General features: G+C 48.7%; 1 protein-coding gene across 3 annotated transcripts in view; it reads right to left on the bottom strand.

The window, feature by feature from the left end:
• Positions 1-18,517, bottom strand: part of TTC28 (tetratricopeptide repeat domain 28) — a 108,423-nt gene that overhangs the window by 22,284 nt on the left and 67,622 nt on the right. For all 3 annotated transcript variants that reach the window (XM_066331508.1, XM_066331505.1, XM_066331507.1), the window contains 7 exons: positions 10,154-10,661; positions 6,172-7,513; positions 5,316-5,839; positions 3,682-3,791; positions 3,350-3,479; positions 2,722-2,940; positions 593-758 (listed from right to left, as the gene is read on the bottom strand). In XM_066331508.1, the coding sequence (XP_066187605.1) occupies positions 593-758; positions 2,722-2,940; positions 3,350-3,479; positions 3,682-3,791; positions 5,316-5,839; positions 6,172-7,513; positions 10,154-10,661 (2,999 nt within the window). The remainder of the gene's footprint in view (positions 1-592; positions 759-2,721; positions 2,941-3,349; positions 3,480-3,681; positions 3,792-5,315; positions 5,840-6,171; positions 7,514-10,153; positions 10,662-18,517) is intronic.

The following is an 18,517-nucleotide window of genomic DNA, read 5'->3' as shown; positions in this document are numbered from 1 at the left end:
GAAGACTGAAGGACTGCCTTTGCCAGGAGGAGAATCTGGGGCGACAAATAGTTAATGAAACAAAAAACTGTATCTGCAAAACTGCTGCATGAGGTCCAACTGCAGATTTCAGTTATGGATCTTGTGTATCTATATGTCTGCAGGGTAAGACTCAACAATCAACATGTGGGTTCTAAATTATTTACTTAGCTACAGCCACAAGCCACATTGGGGGTGGTAAGAATTCCTATGGTACTTGCAGTTTTTCAAAGCAAACTGTTGAAAGAGAATTAATTACACTGGAAACTGTAAGCAGGGTGAAATCTGTCCATATGCAGACAGACATAGCACCTGCCTCTTCATCCAATCTACAGATTCACCACACAGCCTGTGGGTTTGGATCTTATTTGCATGTGCACAGAGTTGTTTGGCAGGAAAATAATCATGGTTACAAAAACAAAGCCTTTTTTTTGTTGTTGTTGCTGTACGAAAAATTTGCCTCTTTTGTGACTCACGGTTCTCAGACTTCTCGGCCAATTAGCTCATCCCAAAACGTTATAAATTCAGCTGGGAGAGCAGAGAGCAGGATGTCATCCCCCTGATCCCAGCTCACCTCGTGTAGTAGGAATCCACTCCCAGAGCCTCCCTCACGCTGGAGATGTGCTGCTCCAGGGCTGAGTTTGTCAGTGTCTGCAGGGCCACGCTGTTGGCTTCATGGAAGTCCCCAGCATTTTCTGTCAGGCTGTCACCCAGATAATACTCATGGAATTTCAGAATTCCTGCAAGGCACCAGAATCAGGAGGTTATTTCTGCAGGGCTAGAACAGTGCTGCCAGCAGCTGTCTAAGAAGATGGCACAGCCCCAGTCATTTGGCATTTTCAGCATAACTGGGGCAAAGTGTTCTGTGCTAGCTCTCCACTGAACTTCTCCAGCATTCCCAGTTTTGTTTTTAAAATCTGGGTTTGTACTTTGCAGATAATGGCTCAAAGGCACAAAGGCAGAGGAGAGCTTTTATGAGATGCTCAGAATGCCTTTGCTATTACAGCACTCATATAAATTATAAACCAGATCTTCCATACAGGCCCCTAGTAGAGTAATTCACATTTCAATTGATACACATGAAAAATACCTATTAATAGCCTCTGAGCAAATTAACTGAACACACAAGGCTGAACAAGAGTGTTGTTACAACAGCAGAACCTCCTCACATAACACGCACTGATTTCACTCTATAAAAGGAAAGAAGATGGATTAAAGCACAGTGAATTATTAAAAGATAGCATTTCACAATGGGTAAACCAGATAAAGGCCACTTCCTGTTTTGCTGAGAATTCCACAGCTACTGCAGATAAAACCTTCCTGCTTTCAGACTGGTCCATTCTTCCTGATATAATTAATTCTGCAGCCTGTGATCAACAGTAAAAGGCTGCTCTGGATGCCTTAGCAGCATCAATTATTACACCAGTTACAGAAGAGCAGAGAACAAAGAATAAAGCAACTCCTCCTGCAGCAACAGCAGCAAACAGCAACAGACAAGAGGTTCTGAGGGTTCCATGTCAGGGGGACAATCAGGACCCTGAGCTGCCACGGAAGCTGCTCCCTCTGTCAATGAATAAGAGCAGGTCACCGTGGCTGGACCAGAGTCACTCCTGAAGAGCTCCCAGCAAAGTTTATTGAGAAAAACCCCTGAAGCACCACAGTCTGTAGCCTTCCCATCACCTGACAGAACCTTCAAAGAGGCAGCCACAAACCATGGACTCAAAACACTGCAACTGCTTTTCTCCAAGACTCACTTTGGGCAAGGAGGAGACTGATCATGAAGCCAGTGGCAAATCCTACACTTGATCCATATAATTTTAATAAGCTCAGCCTAATAGTGATACTATAGAATTATTGGCATTTTATTGTGCAAACTACAGGCCTGAAGAGCCAATTAGTGACTGGATGCACAGCAGGCCAATCCCATCTCACACTCAGACATGCAACATTGCAAAATGCTCCCAAAAAGCATCTCTTCCAACCACTGTCATCCCATCTAAGTCAGACATGTGTGAGTGCTTCCTTCCCTTTCTGAAGCATTTTTCGTGCAATCTAAATAGTGCTTTTTATCTCCTTAGCTTTGTCATGATGAAGGGCTGCAATTATTAAATTATATCCAGAAAGAACTTGTTAAAATTTACAGTCATCACTTTATTAGATAATGAATAACAGCTGTCTGCAAAAAGCAATCCTCTTCAAATTAATCCTCCTTGCTCCTCTGTGATAAGTGTTTCCACATTCATGTGAGGATCAGGCAGTTTAATGGCATATCAGGAAGTGGGCATGCCCTTCTGTTTGCTGCAATCCACTTCAGTGAATAAAAGTCAAAAGCTTTTGGAAAAATAAAGCTTAGAACTATAATTAAAGTAGGGATTCTTATGCATAGAAGATTCTTATAGAGCCAACATACTTGGAATTTCATTACTCTTCTGTTCTGCCCTGTGGGAAATATATACAGATTGGAGGTTGAAAAATGAAAATATTAAACATGTGAAACATTTCCATCTCCAGGTGAATGTCAAAGTCCTGAATAAGCACTTCTAAGTCATTACTGCTGTGGCTATGCCATAGCTTTTAGTCTATTCAGCTTTAAGGTACTAGATGGAAATTATTTCCTCCTACATTCACTCTGGTCCTAAATTCATTCCTGTTCTCCCTTTGTAAGGCCTGCTCCCAGGCACTGGTGTCCAAAAAGGAGCTCACCTGCTCCAGGAGCCAGCAGCCAGCTGTACAGATAACCTGCAGCCAGTGAGTAGTAGAGAACAAGTCCCCTCTGGCCATTCACAGTCTCCAGGACCTGGTCCAGGGTCACAGGAGAATAGGGATCTGAGTCCTGCTGCCCAGTCTGACGTTCCACGAGCAGGTCAGCAAAAGCCCTCGTTCGTCCTCTCTCTGCTACTGCCAGTGCCTCATCATGGTGACCTAAAAAGACAAAGCCATCTCTCAGACCTGACACAAGTGTGGTCTGCAGCTCATGGAACAGGGACAGCTGCTATCCCAATCCCAACAGACACCTGGGGGAAGCAGTGTCACCTCCTTCCCAAAAGAGCAGTCTCTGCACTGGAACAGCACTGGAACACAGTCCCACAGAATGCTGCAGGCAATAACACAATGGGCCACAGAAAGGCAAATCAATGGAGGAAGCAAGGAAGAAGAACCAAAGGGGCCCCAAACCCAAAGACAGCCAGCCATACTGCTGTCCTGGAACAGAAATGCTGTGCTGTCTTGGACAGCTGTGCAGCAAAGGACATACTAGGAACTGCCACCCCACAAGTCCAGCTGAACTGGCAGGAGCCTGGAGCTCAGGCTCAGATGTGAAGGTGTGTCTTACCCAGAGTGACAAGAACTCGCTGCAGGGCCTGATAGGAGGATGTCTGCAGGTCGAAGAGTGACAGCTTGTAATCCGTGCTCAGCTGCACCTCGTGGCGGATGGTTTCAAACAGCGCAGAGGCCCGGTACAGCTGGGAGGGAAAACAGCCACAGTGACTTCCTCATGGACACTGCACAAAGCACTGGAATGCAGGATGATCCAGGGCCAGCGTCCCCTCAGGCTGAGGAGCTCTGGCTCACACCAGATATATTCTTCCCTGCGAACAGGAATCCCCCTCCAGGAGGGCCTGGAGGACACAAGCCCCCCACAGCACGGGGCAGACCATGGTGTACCTGGTGCTGGGACTCCTCCAGGTTCCCACTGGCCCAGAGGGAGAGGCCAAGGCCATGACGGATTTTTGCTTCATCTTCTCTGCGTCCCAGCTGCTCTGCCAGCCTCAGTCCTGAAAAGGAATCAGAGTGAGAGAGTGCCAGAGGGGAGAAGGGGCTGTGGCCTCTCTGTGCATGCAGAGACAGCTGTGGAGCTGCCAGCACCAGGACAGAAAGTGAGGCAGCACCAGTGGTGGGATGGTGGCAGGGCAGGGACAGCACCAGGATGACCAGTGGGGCAGTACCTTGCATCAGCACCACATGAGAGGTGACAAACACTTCCATGAATGAGCCCTCCCTAAGTGAGGTTAAGGCCCCACCCCCTGAGACACACTCAGTAAGCCCCTATTAGAAAGTTCAACTTTTAAACCCTGAAAGCCACACAGACAAACAAAATCACAGTGAGCTGTCAAACACTGCCAGAAGAGACACCTCTTGCCACATTCCTGGCTTGTTTCCCATCAGCTCTCCCTGGCCCTCTGGCAAACTCTGCATGGTTTATGTGCTGAGCCAGAGCAGAGGGCAGGGGCCTGGCCTGAAGGACCTGGAGCTCATTCACTTCCAGCAGCACATTCTGCACTGTCCCTGCTTCCATACACTCCAAACCTCTCGCCTTGGTGGCCCCTGCTGACAACAGGGACACCTCCTCGGAGGCACCTCAGGTTTCCCCCAGCCGAGGGAGCAGGGCCCTGGCTGTCACCACGCAGCTCAGCAGCAGCTAGCATTCCCAGGCTATGCAGGAATTCTGCAGCACACCAGGAGAAGGAGCTGTGTTTCATTTCTCCCCTTCCAACAGCAATCTGGCATCCTGCCAAGGTCAGTTCCATGAAAACCAAACTAACTGATGTAATACATCCTTCGGCCTCCAGCTTCATACACTCCAGCTACATTGTTCATCTGCTGCATCAGAGCCCATGGTTTGATCAGCTGCTGCCTGCATGCTGCAACTCCTTGCAGCAGCACAGCTCCCAGGCCAGTGCTGACCCAGAACTCAGAAAGCAGATGGCTCCTGGATACCTCAGGCTGAACTTCCCTTGCCTCTCTATCAAACAGCACTTGTTTCCACTCAGACTTTGTAGAAAAACTCATCCACTTTCTCTCACTCCGAGGTGAAGAGGTAAGAAGAGTCAGGTGGCTACCAGCAAGGCATAAATCTCTCCTAACAGACCTCTCAGAATCAGAGAGATTCATCATAATCCTCTGTGTTTTCCCAGGGCCAGATCCTGGTATGCAATGCCATTTATAGAGAAGGTTTACACCTTTAGGCACAAATGAGCTTTACAAAGAGACTCTGCTGGGTGTAGTCAAGATCCATGCTCTGAGGCACCTGAGGTACCCATAGGAAGGCACAGATCATGCTTCGTCTAGAGGACACCAAGAAGGCTCCAACTGAGATGGCACACTGGCTATAACAGCTCCACAGACAGCTACTCAGAGATGCTCAGCAGTAGCTGTGGATGTCTGCAAGAGCTTCTGCATCAAACACATCCTGCTCCAGCCATGTTTAGAGTACACCTCACTTCTCCATGTCTTCAGGTCTCCCTCCCACCCTTCTGACCCTACCACTGCGTGCTCTGTTGTTCAACTCAGCCTCTTACCTTCCTGCAGGTACATCACAGCCTGAGAGTAGTTCTGCAAAGCATGATGAGTCCTCCCCAGGCTGCTGTACGACACGGTTTTGGCCACGAGGTCGTTCATTTGCGCGGCAATGCTGAGGTGCTGCTCCTGATAAACCACGGCCCTCTCGTAGGTGCCCAAGGACTCGTAGGTGAGGCCCAGGTTGCCGTAGGCCCGGCCCTGGCCCGCCGGGTTGTTGGTCTCCTCGGCGATCTGCAGGTCCAGCTGGTGGTACTGCAGGGCGGTCTCGTACTCGCCCATCTGCTGGTACACCCCGCCCAGCCCGCAGGCAGCGTCGCTCTCCAGCGCCCGGTCCTTCATCTCCCGGGAGATGTTCAGCTGCCGCTCCAGGCATGAGATAGCCTGCTCGTAGTTGCCCAGCTGGCTGTGCAGGCTTCCCAGCTCCCCGTAAGCCTGGGCTTTGTTAAACGCTTCCCCCAGCTCGTGTGCTACTACAAGCCTCTTCTCAAAGCACACCAGAGCCTGTTGTAAACTTCCCATAGCCCTACAAGGGAGGAAAACAGTGGTGTTTATTTGGCCGGTATTTCCTTGAGAGAAGGTGTTTTGCCATTTCCCCCGGAGGCCAGCTCAAACCTTCCTGTCAGAGGCTTTCCCCCAGGAGACATCCCCAGCACTTTTGAACAACCTCCTCCTTCTCTCGGAGCAGTGACATCAGCTTTGTAATTTGAGCTGTCAGCACAGCCCTCAGCACTCACAGGACTCTAACTCACTCCTGTGTCACATCACTGTGTGTGTGCCAAGGCCCTCAAACACACCCCACCAGTACCACACGGCATTGTACTTCAGTGACATTAGAACAGACGTGCAGCTCCTTACCTGTGCCCACTGCCCAAGCCTCGGTAGGCCTTTGCCTGATCTTGCATACGGTTCAAGCTTTGAGCCACAGACAGGTACTGTTCATAATATTTTATAGCTTCCTCAAAATCTCCCAGAGCCTCATAACAATCTCCCAGGTTCCCATAGGCTCGGCCCCGATCTAATACGGATTCATTCCCACTGAGCTGCTGCAGCATGGCCAGCTGCTGCTCAAAGTAGCCAATCGCTTCCTCCATGACATTCATGTTCATCTTGGTAATGCCCATGTTACCGTAGACCTGGGCTTCGATGCTGGGGTCCTTCAACTTCTGCCCCAGCTCCAGCTGTTCTTCGTAGCACTTGAAGGCCATGGTGTACTTCCCAAGTGACATATACACTGCAGCAAGGTGACCGTGTGCTCTGCATTCACCCGACATATCCCCCAGCTCTTGGTACACCTCCAGTTCCTGCGTGTGGTAACCTAAAGCCTTGTCACACTTCTGCACCATCCTGTATGCAGAGCCCAGGGCTGCATAGGCATTGGCTTCCAGTCTCCTGTCTTTAACATGATGGGCTAAGCTCAACTGCTGCTCATAAAATTTTATTGCACCATGTACATCTTTTTTACAGACAAAAATATCCCCCAAGTTCCCCAGAGCTCGGAATTTGGCCTGGGAATTGTTCAGAGACTGTGCCAGGGACAACAGGTACTTTTGACACTCCTCTGCTTTGTTGAAGTCCATCAAGGCTTTGAAGGCCAAGCCCAGGTTGCAATAGGCTTTGGCTTGGCTCAGCTTGTCATGAAGATCCTTTGCCAAGGCAAGATCCTGCTCGTAGTACTTAACAGCTTCTTCATAGTTCCCGAGGCAATAATGGGCATAGCCGAGGTTGTGGCAAACTTTCCCCTCGCCTTCCATGTCCTGCAGCTCTGGGGACAAGCGCAGGTACTGCTCGTAGTACGGGGCCGCCTGCACAAACTCTCCTCGTGTGCAGTGGAAGTTGCCCAAGTTGCTGAGGGCCCTCGCTTCGCTCTGGATGTCCCGCAGCTCCCGGGCAATGTTGAGATGGTTTTGGTAGTGCTGCAGAGCGCGGTCGTGGGCACCCAGCGCCTGGTAAGCAACTGCCAAGTTCCCGTGTGTGGAGGCCTGAGAAGCACGGTCGTTGACCTCCATGGAGATCTGCAGCTCCTGCCGATGGTACTTGACAGCCTGGTCGTACATGCCCAGGGCATTGTAAGCGTTGCCCATGTTGCCATAGGCCCGGCCCTGGGCCGCGTAGTCGCTCAGCTCCTGCGCTATGGACAGGTGCGTCTTGTGCAGCCGCAGCGCCGTGTCGTAGTCGCCCTTCATCTGGTGGATGATTCCTGGAAAAGAGCAGAAAGGAGCTCAACGATCACAATGCTCTGTACTAAGCCTCTGCAGCACCCTGCAGGCCAGGACTGCCAGCAGCCCGGCCCCTTCCCTGGTTCCTCACACTCGGCAGGGCACAGCCCTTCTGGACAAACTGCCTCCCTGCTTCTAACAGGGAGAGCACAGGGAAGGTTTAGGTTTTATGTTATACAAAAGCACCCAGTCACCAACACAACCAGACACAGTCTGGCCTTATAAAACTGCGGTTTATTTCCAGAAGTGACACCTGGTAGCTCCAAAGCTCAGACTCAACACATTGAGTGAGACAGCATTCGCAGATGCTTTTCAATTTCAGTTGAATCATCCTGCATTTGCTGTGAGACATGGGAACAGGAGCTCTGATTCTGCTGATGATACCACCTACACTTCAATTAAACTCTGTGCTAATAATGCCTGTGGCTACTTTGCAAACACCCGTGAAAGAGCCTGGAGGTTTGGGAGCCACTGAAGGAGGCCCTGCAAATGTTTTTTGACATTAATTGCAAAAGCTTCAAGAGAAAGTATCTGGCATCTTGGGGAAACATGATGAGAACATAGAAAGAGGTACAGAAGTCTTCTTGGAGCTGCAAAGAGGCAGCACAGAGAGACTTTAAATAGTATTCCATTAATAATATGAAGTTTCTTTTCTCCATCATACTGAGAACCCTTAAAAGCTGCAGAGGATGGAAAGCCTGGTCTCCACATGGAGCCTGAGTGTTTGGAAATACCAGATGCTTTGCAAACGCTGAGAACCTGAGACTTCTGGTTAAACTCCACGTCCTGTGAAAGGCTGATAGCTTGTGCTTCACCCTCAGTCCATCACCTCCTGTTCACCTCGTCCCAGAGCACAGAGGATGTCCCTGCAGAACACTGCAGCAGCTGGGCTCTGTTACAGTCCATGTCTGCCCTGCTAACACTGGATCACACACTTAAGGGTGCCTTCCATCTGCATCAGAGAAATGCAACAGAAAATGTCTGTTGCTTCAGCAGAGAGGCCAACTCTAACATTCTGGCCTGGAAACACACATTTAGATACATTTTTTTTGCCTGTCAGCATGGTTATTTTGATGAGGTTTTGTTTTGCATGTGGATTAGATGAAAGAGACAATTAAAACTTGACTTTTTGATTGGTACTGGATGCATTTTAAACAACAGTAATAGATTGTCTCAACAAGAACTGCATGTTCCCTTTCTCCAGTATAACTTAGCTCTGACAGAAGAGACAAAAAATATAGCCAAATAACAGCTGAAACGTGAGACCCCGCGCTCAGAGGCTAGGAGAACTATTCTAACACAAAGTGTGGAGTGGCTGAGTCAGCATACCAACTGAAAGTTATATTTAGGCTAAAATCCAACACTGAAAAGCAGTCTCTGCTGCACCAGTCCATCTCTCCCATCTCTGTGTCTGCCCAGGACTGGAGCCACAGCCTCCCCCAGACAAGGTCCCACACTGGAGAAGAGATGGGGAATGTAGTTTGTGCTTTGCTGTTCAGGCAAGGCCTCCTCTCCCAGCCCTCCCGCCTGCTGGGCCCTGTCACATTAACAGAAACCTTGTTCATGCACGCTGTTCTCTCATGCTAAGCTGCCCACAAGCATTTTTGCATCACAAACCTATTTTGCCCCACGGATCTGCCTCAATTTGTGTAAAGGAGGAGATTTGCAACGCTAATTAAAAAGCTACGACTGTTTTGTTTTCTGCAGTTCCCCTTATCTTCTTCATTCAGCTCCTGAAGACTCAGCTACTAAGAGAAATTAAGTAATTCATCAAGCTCTTTTCAATTACCTGCTGTTGATAACATCAGAGTACAATTAGCATCTACAAATGAACCAAGTGCCAACTGCCAAGCAGAAACAGGAGCTGATTTACAGCGTGGGGCAGCCTGCAAGGGCTGGGATTCAGGGGCTGCCAACAAACACTTATTTTGATATCTCAGCACCAGCCCTGCTCTGCTGTTCCCAGCCAACTGAGAACACATCCCGAACGACAGCTGGAACATTGGCAGCACAACTGCCACAGCCATGGCAGAGATGGAAATGCATCCTTGGTCGCTCCCACATCTGGTGCTGTGAGACAGCAGGAGAAACAGCATTCACTTGAAGGCAACTCAGTCTCTCCCAGCCTGGCAGCAGCATGCCAATGCTGCTTCTTAGGAGAATGTAAGACTCCTACACCCTAGTATTTCAGTGAGTATATTCAGAAAATAAACTACTTAGGATTTGACCCACGTGTCTCTCAACTTACAAGGCAGCAATACATTGACATATCCAGCAGACAAGCTCCCAAAGAAATGGCCAGGTAACAAACCACCTCACTTCTTGCATTAGTCCAAGAATTACATTTATTCCTAACTCCTGAAGAGCTCTTAAAGTGCGTTTTATCTTCTCATTTCCCTTTCGCTATGAGTTTGTGCTTTCTAGTGTTTTTCTAAGGAATTTAATAATTGAACATGGAATACAGTACAGCAGCACACCGTCTGCCAAGGGTCTGTTTAATTCATTAAGGCAGTCTGGTGAAACTGGGGTGACTAAGAAGACAGCAGATCTTGGGCATCCTCGCAGCAGCTCTGATAGTCTCAGCATTCTATGACAAATTCTGCTTCCTGTCAGAACCTTACCTAGATTGGAGGAGGCTCTGCCTTCAGCAGCTCGGTCCTGCAGGCTCTCAGCAATGTGCAACTGCTCTTCATGGTACTGCTTAGCCCTCTCCAGGTCTTGCATACATCTAGCTGCATGGCCCAGGCCAGCGTAGGCTCGCATCTCAATGGCCTTCTCAGCCAGCTCCTGGGCCAACTCCAGCACATAGTTGTGGTAGGACATGGCTTTGTCGAAGTTCCTGCGGTAGTGGTAAGCACTGCCCAGGTTGCTGTAGGCTCGAGCCTCCTCCCGCTTGTTCCCCAGCTCCTTGGCGATCTTCAGATGCTGCTCATGGCACTGCACTGCGTTCTCAAAATCCCCCATGGCAATGTACACTGCCCCCATGTTGCCCAGCTCCCGCGCCTCCGAGAGCTCATCCTTGGACTGCTTGGCCAGGAGGACACACTGCTTGTGGCTGGCCAGTGCGTTGGGGTAGTCCCCGATGGCTGTGTACACGTGGCCCAGACTGCTCAGTGCTGAGGATGCTGCCTGCAGGGGGAAGAGAGACAATGTCAGTACAAGCGTTCGTGGCAACACGTCAGATGGCCTCAATCCTAGAAATCAAAAACCATGAGAGGCCATCCTGGCGAAAGAATGTGACTACTGACTAGGAAACCTGCTCTCTGCAGTTCTGAACTGCTCAGAGCAGCTTATGTGAAGGCAGCAGGAATGGATGGGGTTGACTCAGGAGGACATGGGTTGGACCATCTCTTTCTTTGGTGTGTGTTTGTACATGGCAAAGGAGAAGGACAACACTCTAAAGATACAGAGACTATTGAGGAGACAGAGAGAGTGATTCCTTCACCAAGCACACCATGCTCCAAAGAGCACAGTTCTTACTGTGCAGTATCAGGGTCCTGAACCCCACACAATCTTGGGAATGCAGCAAAGACAACAGCATTTCAGTAGCTGGAGCCTCTGTCACTTAGGAGCATCTTACCTAACTGCAGCTCTCTGAAAACCCAAGTTGCTATCAAAAAACAGCTGTATTTAACAGGAGAAATTCTCTGATAATCAGATTTTTTTGCCCCCTCCATCTCCCAGGATGCTGACCAGCCTTCCACCTGGCAGAGCCAGAGCTCCCAACCAGTCAGCAGGGCAAGGAGCCAAGGGCAGGGATGTGCTCCTCACATGCCTGCTGCCTCAGCAAGGCTGTCTGCTGCAGCATGCTGACCCTGACTCCTCTGCAGCTCCTACACGTGCATTTCCTTTGCTACCCAGCTGCTGCTGTGACCCAATTCCAAACCTCCCAAAAGGAGCTGTCAGGGTGAGGGCAGCAGCTGGCCAAGGGCTGCTGCTCATGGCTGCTGGGCAGTCCTGGCCCCAGCCCCTCCTCAGTGCAGGCCAGACCAACTGCTGCTGGTGTGGCCACAGGCAGAGCTGGGACTGGGTCCTGCTCCATGCTGGTCAGACTGGCTGCAGAACTGGGGTGGTCTGGCCTTGGACAGGCTCTTCAGCAGCACAGTGACATAAATTCTTGGCTGACACTATGAGGGAGAGCTCTTAGAGGGTTTGAGGGGGCCTGTTTGGAGGCCGCTACAAAACCAACACAAAAATTCTTGCTCTGAATTTGAATCCATTTTTACACAAACCTTCATGAAGCTTAATATATACAGAGTATTGAGTCATTTGCGACCTAATTAGGGAAGAAGAGGGGAAAAAAACAGATACATGCAGCCATCTTCCACAAACCAAAGTAGTGAGTGGGGCCCATTACAGGCCTCAAGATACATCAGAACTACCTTCATCCTGACAGGAAGCAATGTCCCCACTGCTGTGGAACAAAGCCACAGCATCCTCTGGGCCAAGTCAAGCCCAGTACAATTCTATGAGAACTGATCCAGGCTGGAAGTTCAGAAATTCTGGAAGACTGGCCACCACCAGCAACAGAACTTCGTTATTGCTGGGAAGAGAATAGAAATGTCTTTCTGGAAAACAAGGAATCAGTGAAATCTGGTGTCTCCTGGGGCTGCTAAAATAAAAAAAAGTGGACATCTATGCGTGCAGATTGCTGAGGAGATGAGCTCTGGCCAAGAGCCATCAGGCAGAGACTCAGATGATGTTAATGGGCTATGGCTGGGGAAAAGAGGCATAAATGGAAAGCAGCAGATCTCAGATTGTGTGTGCACTAGAAAAACTTGACAGAAGCAGGGACTGCGTATCCCACACATGGGAAGAAATCCTTAGGATGTCTCCTAGAATGGGAAGCAGATGATAGGAATTGAAATTTGTGAGGCTGGAAATGTTTATTCTTAGAGCTCCTAATTCCTTTGCCCAAGAGCATGCCCAGGCTCACATTAAAGACCTAGAATGAAGGGTACAAGCTCTGCAACCATTCTCAGAGCATGCAAAAACACTTGGCTGACATGCTTGAGTGCCCAGGGCAGGATTATCTAAACCAGGATGTAGCAGGAGGACTAGTGAAGCAGAAAAGAAAAATAAGTTGAAGGAGGCAGAAAGAGATATGGGAAATAAAGGGTGATGAACTGACGAGAAAAAGCACAAATGGATTAGAAAGCTGGGGCTGTTTTTAGAGGCTGGGCTGTGGCTCACCCAGACAGACAGACAAGGCATGAAGGCCACCTCCAAACTCAAATGTGTCCTTCATTCCAATGGTCCTCATGTTTTATTCTGCAGCAGCCTCCACTGTTACCTGATCTGAGAACAGCACTTCTCAGTCCTCTGGGAGTCTGTCTGGGAGGACAGCCTGTGGCACTTCTGGCTTCCCCAGGCTGGGGCTGATTCGTGCAGCAGCAATCCTCCAGCAAGATAACCATCAGTGCTCTATTTGCACTGGGGGCAGTAAGGGGAGCTTGCCCTTACAGCAGTGTTTAGGAACAATTTGGAGATAACATCTGCTGGGTGACTCCAGTGACTCACTTCAGGGGATTAGGAATAGGATTCCAGAATCTAAATGCATGACTGTGTATTTAATAAAATCCTCCACATTACAGGATGCACTGGGAACCCCAAGTGGCTCACACACTGGGCCAAGAGGGATGGGGTGTTCCCACGTCACTGGCAGAAGAGCCCTGTGTGGCAGGGAGAGCACATGGCTGACAAATGGCAAACAGACTCCATCTCTGCTAGCACACACCTCTGCTTGGTAGCACGGTGATGTGAGACTACAGCTCCATACCACAGGGGGTTTGCAACAGCAAACAAAGAAAATCAATGTTTTATGTATCTGACAAAGACAAATTTTACAGTGGGGGTTGCTTACACCTCCAATTAAGCAATTTATCACTTTAATAGAAAGCAGATTCTTCTGCCATTGAGCTGAGGCACAGAAGGGAGCTCTGAAAAAGATTCTTAAGCGCTCTCTTTCTCTCGGAAGCAACAGCCAGCTCAGGTTTTTCAGCTGAGTAAGGCAGAGTCTGATGTTAAGCAGATGTGCATCACAGAATGGCACCTGGCAACTTGGAGAGATGCATTCCTTAGGTATTTCACCCTTGCCGGAGAATGGTCATTTCCCAATCATGTTACATTTAAACATCTGACTACACAGCCTGCTTAAATAAGAACACTCTATAATCATCCAAAATGGGTGAAGTGAAAATGTTCTGCCTGGTATCTCACTGTAAGGTACCCTTAATCCCTGAACACAGACACTAATTAAGACCGATCAGAGACTGATCAGAGATGGAACATGCCCCGCTGCATGCTGCTGCTTTCAACTTCCTTTCTCCCTCTAGGCACAGAGTAACAGCAGCTTGATCCTACAGATGTAGTGGAACTGTATCCAGCAGATCACCATGCATATTCATCACAGCTGTACTGGGGGCAGGCAGCTGCACCTCTGAAAGCCAGTGCCCCTCCTCATCCACACTTCATCACTCCTCACCTGCATACCCTTGCTCCTGAATGCAAGCAAAGGTGTGCTGGTGCACTGAGAGTGCTCTGAGGGTACTGACAGGAGCAGATTGTTCCAGAACAGACACACACAGAGCTCTGAAAGCACAGGCTGAGTGCTGTGGGTGTCACCACACACAGTAAAACCTCACTGTGCCCTTTGCTGCTCTGACTGTTGCAGGTAGGAAGAGCTCAGGTTAACTGACACCAGGGACACATCCCAGCTCTTTCTCTGAGGGAGCTTGTTTGTTTTTCAGGTAAGGACCAAGTAACTGCTGTGCACATAAACATCACACTGTGATGGGGGTAGATCCAGGACCTGCTAAAATGATCACTTACGGTAAATTGCGCTTTATCTCCACTTCTATTAAGCCCCTTCATCATTTCCTCAGAATCCACAGGCATGCCTCAGCCTGGCTTGGACAACAGCTGATTTATGCACTAAGACAAGTCTCACATCCAAACTGAGCACGTGCCCCAGCAAAATTAAAACCTGTCCTTCTCTCCTCCCTTAAAGGTGAGGTTGATGTGCCAGTACCACATCTACCTTCTTTCTTTGTGTGCCATGCCTTTGAAAATTGGAAAGGAAACAGCAGGCAATATCCTCCCCTCATACACATGATCAGTATGCAGAAAGAAGGAATGATTTGCTTTTAGGTAATTATTTCCTGGGGAAAAAAATACACTGAAATCAATATCCCTGCCAATCAATATCCCTATTTATTTGTAGAAGGCCTCAGTCTTTTACAAAGAAGCTATCAAAGAGCAAGCCCCAAAAAAGCCAAAGCCATGGAACAGAAGCACTAGTATCTGAAAGCCTGAAAGGAGCTTTATAACTCCTAATAGAAAAAGAACAACCAGAAATTAATGACACAATAGAAAGACTCGAAAAACACAGCATAAAGAGATGGTCCCGGCCCCCACTTGATTAATGGGTAAAATCCACAGCTCTGCAAACATCAGAGCTGCTGCTCTCAACAGAGCTTGTCATGGACTGTGCTGACAATCTGCTCCCAGCCCTCTGTGTTCTTACTTGCTCAGGAAATTGTTCCTGTTTCAGAGGACTTCTCATTCTCCCTGTTACATGGCAGAAGTATCACATCAAGTAGGTGAATCCCAGCAAACCTGAGCAGCACTGGGGGTTTGACTGCCGGACCATTCACAGCCGCCCCTCCTCAAGGGGAATGCTGACTTTCAGCTGCTCATTTGGAGATCAAAATAATGTTGCTCCATTCCAGTGGAAAATCCACTGACTCCACCTCCTCCATTATCATTTAGGAGCAAGGTGCCTAGTTCTGCCTAGAACACTTTTAAAAGTAAACTTGAGCTACACCCTTAACAGAATAGTTTTGCAAATAGATTTAACCAAGTTAGAAGGGTTTTGCTGAAAAGCTGAAGCAACAACTATTCCATTCCATTTTTAGGAGTAACTCTGCCTCTCACTCATACTGACCAGGCTGTTCATGTTCACTGTGGGAACTAGTGCCAACACCCTTCACCATGTGGGGCTGGGGACCTGGAGGAGTGGGCTGCCTTTCTTGGGTGGGCTCTGCAAAGCTCCACTCATTCCACAAAGAAATCACACAAAATACACCAGCCCAAGAACACTACAAAGGAGATCTCATCAGTGAACCTACACATCACCAGGGGTTGATCTATCTTTACCCCAAGGAGCCCAAATTTGGTTGCTTTCTGGACACAGTCTGAAAGGCTCCTGTGTGCAATCACTTTAGGGAGGACGGCTGACTTGACATTTTTAGTGGTGATGTAAGTATTCCTCATTTAAAACCACAAGCTTCTCCACGGTGCTGACCCTGAGGAGTGACTCATACCCTGGTCAAAGTCAGTCAGGGAGAATAAGCCAACAAGTCACAAACTTGGATCTAACAAGTTCAGAGCAGGCAAAGAAAACAGCAGTGTGCTGACCTGTGCCAACCCTTGCTACTCTTGTTCATAAGCTGGACATCCCCTTACTGCAAACTCAACACTGAGGCTGAGGTGGGCCTCCTGAAAACCCAGAGTGCTGCAGCTCTTGCATGAGTTTTCTGCTTCATTTCTTTTAGTGCAGCCAGGTCCAGGCCTCAGCAGCATGCTAAGCTTTGCAGACACTGTGAAAGTAAAACCAGAAGACTGCATTTCTTTTAGCTAAAATCCATGTGCTGTGGAGGTCAAATGGGGACATTTAAAGGAGATCCTCAGGAAGTATTACATTTCCCTCTTGAGTCACAAGTCCAAACAAAACAAAGCATATGGCCTTTTAGCACATTCCCAAATTTCCTGCACCGGTCAGATTTCTCCTCATTCTGCTTAATCCTATCACTTTTGAACGAGACAAACCTGTATGAATCCTGTCAAGCTGACTCAAAAAAACCTGCTAAAGACAGAAAGAGAAAGGCAAAAAATTTATACTCTCAGATACAAATCCAAATGGTGAAGGTCAGGCACTAAGGCTGATTCACATCACTGCACTCATCCTTTCAACCACATAGGTGATTCAGTCCAAGGTGTGATGTAGCACTAGAGGACCCACAATTCCCAAGTAAACTCCAATGGTAAATGTTCTCCCAGCAGCTGGCACACAGCATTCCTCCAGGGCACAAGGCAGTCTGCCTGGATCCCTAATAAAGCAAGACTGCTGTCTGCACTGAGAGGCTGGAATCATTTCCTCATCACAGCCTGTCTCTGACATCTTAGGCTATGTTTCCAGGCATGACAAACTGCTTTAGCCTGAAGACTCTTTCCAGTTCTCATTTGTGAGGTATTTATATCCTGTCCTCATTTTCCAGATTGTTCGCAAACAAAACAACAATGGTCATAGGATTTTCAGATTTCTCCTTTCTGAAAAATGTGGCAGCCCCAGGGCCAGACCACCTCTTCGTATGGCTGAGTGCCACAAACATCCCACAGGCAGGGACACTGCCATGGGCTCCCTCATGCTGCAGCTCATCAATGAATGGGATTCTCCACACTCCATCCAAGACTGCTGATAAGGAGCACATCCTCTGTGAGATCTAACGCAGAAGAACAGAAAAAAAACCCTCATTCTGCTGCCCCAAACCAGAATTTATACAAGTTCAGGGAAAAGGCTGAATCCATACAGCCCTGCTACTGACTGAAGATGTGGCTTTACAGACAAAGCAGGGCTGGAGGGACACCTGGAAAGCATTTCCCCTTCCCCTCAGGAAAGGGCAGAAAACCGTGGCTTTACAGAATTTACAGATTTCATTAGAAAGGAATGATCTATCTTTCTTTCAGCATCTCCTGGAAACAAGAAGGTGAAATTTGATCTTTGATTTGCACAGCCTGACAGCGAGGAGCTGCAGTTTACCAAATGTGGGAGTTTTACACTGAGTTTCATTTCTTTGAAGGGGACTGGGAAAAACTACCAAAACAGCAAACCTAAATAATTACCAGTGGCTGAGCTGCTCACAAAGCGTGTTCAGACGGTTGCAGAATCTTCAAATTGCCAACAGAATCCAACCAAGGATTATGTCTGTCCCAGTAACCATACTCCCTAATACTCCTCCTCCAAGGATGCACAGGGGTTGATGACCCCTCCCAGCCATGGCTCCAGGTGCAATCAGCTCCATGGCAATGCCCTCTGTAGCAAGAAGCAGAGCACCCAGCTGGATTCTGGAGTCTCCTGAGCTGCAAGCCCATAGTTTCTCTTTCCACTGCAAATTTCTGCATTCTGGTGTTTTCCCTGCCACACAAGAACCCTGATAGATATGCCAGAGCAAGGTGACACAGAAAACCCACTAAAGACTGCTTAATAAACATCTTTCTTCTGTGCTACTTAGCTACTCAGTTCTAATTATCATCTTCATCATCCCCATTTCCTGCAAATAGTCAGCCTTTCTGAACAAAATCTGCTGAAGCTGCAAACATGAACTCTGCCTTACATTTGCAATCGTTTTAAAAAGCATCTTGAGACAGCAAAACCTGGCTCATCAGTTACTGAGCACACCCACCTGCTGCAGAGAATTCCCAGAGCCACAAATGCTCATGGAGATGTCCAGGGCAGCAGCCAGAGGGTCACACGAAGGGTCAGTAACAAGAGGGCACCGAGTCCCAGCAGTTCTGCACCTTTTCCTTCCACAAACAGCTTCTTCCAAAGCGAGGTGGGGGGAAATCCCTTCAAAACCAGGCCAGGAATGATTGCTGCAAGCTGTTGGTCATCATGAGTCAACCTAGGGGCAAGACTCAGTACTGACACAGTCCATCAGTCTGTCCTTGGCTCTTTGCCCTTCCCTCAGCCACACTCCTGAGAAAAGGGGCACCACAAAGTGTTTGGCTGCACCTTCATCCCAGCCCTAGGGAGAATTCAGAGGTGCAGACAATCCTCCTTCTCACCCAACACCTTCTGCTCGCTCCTGCACGGTGAAGAGGGATGCTGCATCCCAGGGAAAGGCACAGTTCAGCTCCGAGCATGGCCTGCCAGCCAGCATGGAGGGGCTGCCAGCACCCAGTGGCTTTCTGGCAGCAGCACTGCT

This window comes from Sylvia atricapilla, chromosome 17, assembly GCF_009819655.1.
Source record: "Sylvia atricapilla isolate bSylAtr1 chromosome 17, bSylAtr1.pri, whole genome shotgun sequence".
NCBI lineage: Eukaryota > Metazoa > Chordata > Aves > Passeriformes > Sylviidae > Sylvia > Sylvia atricapilla.
This window is presented reverse-complemented; position numbering and strand designations above follow the sequence as displayed.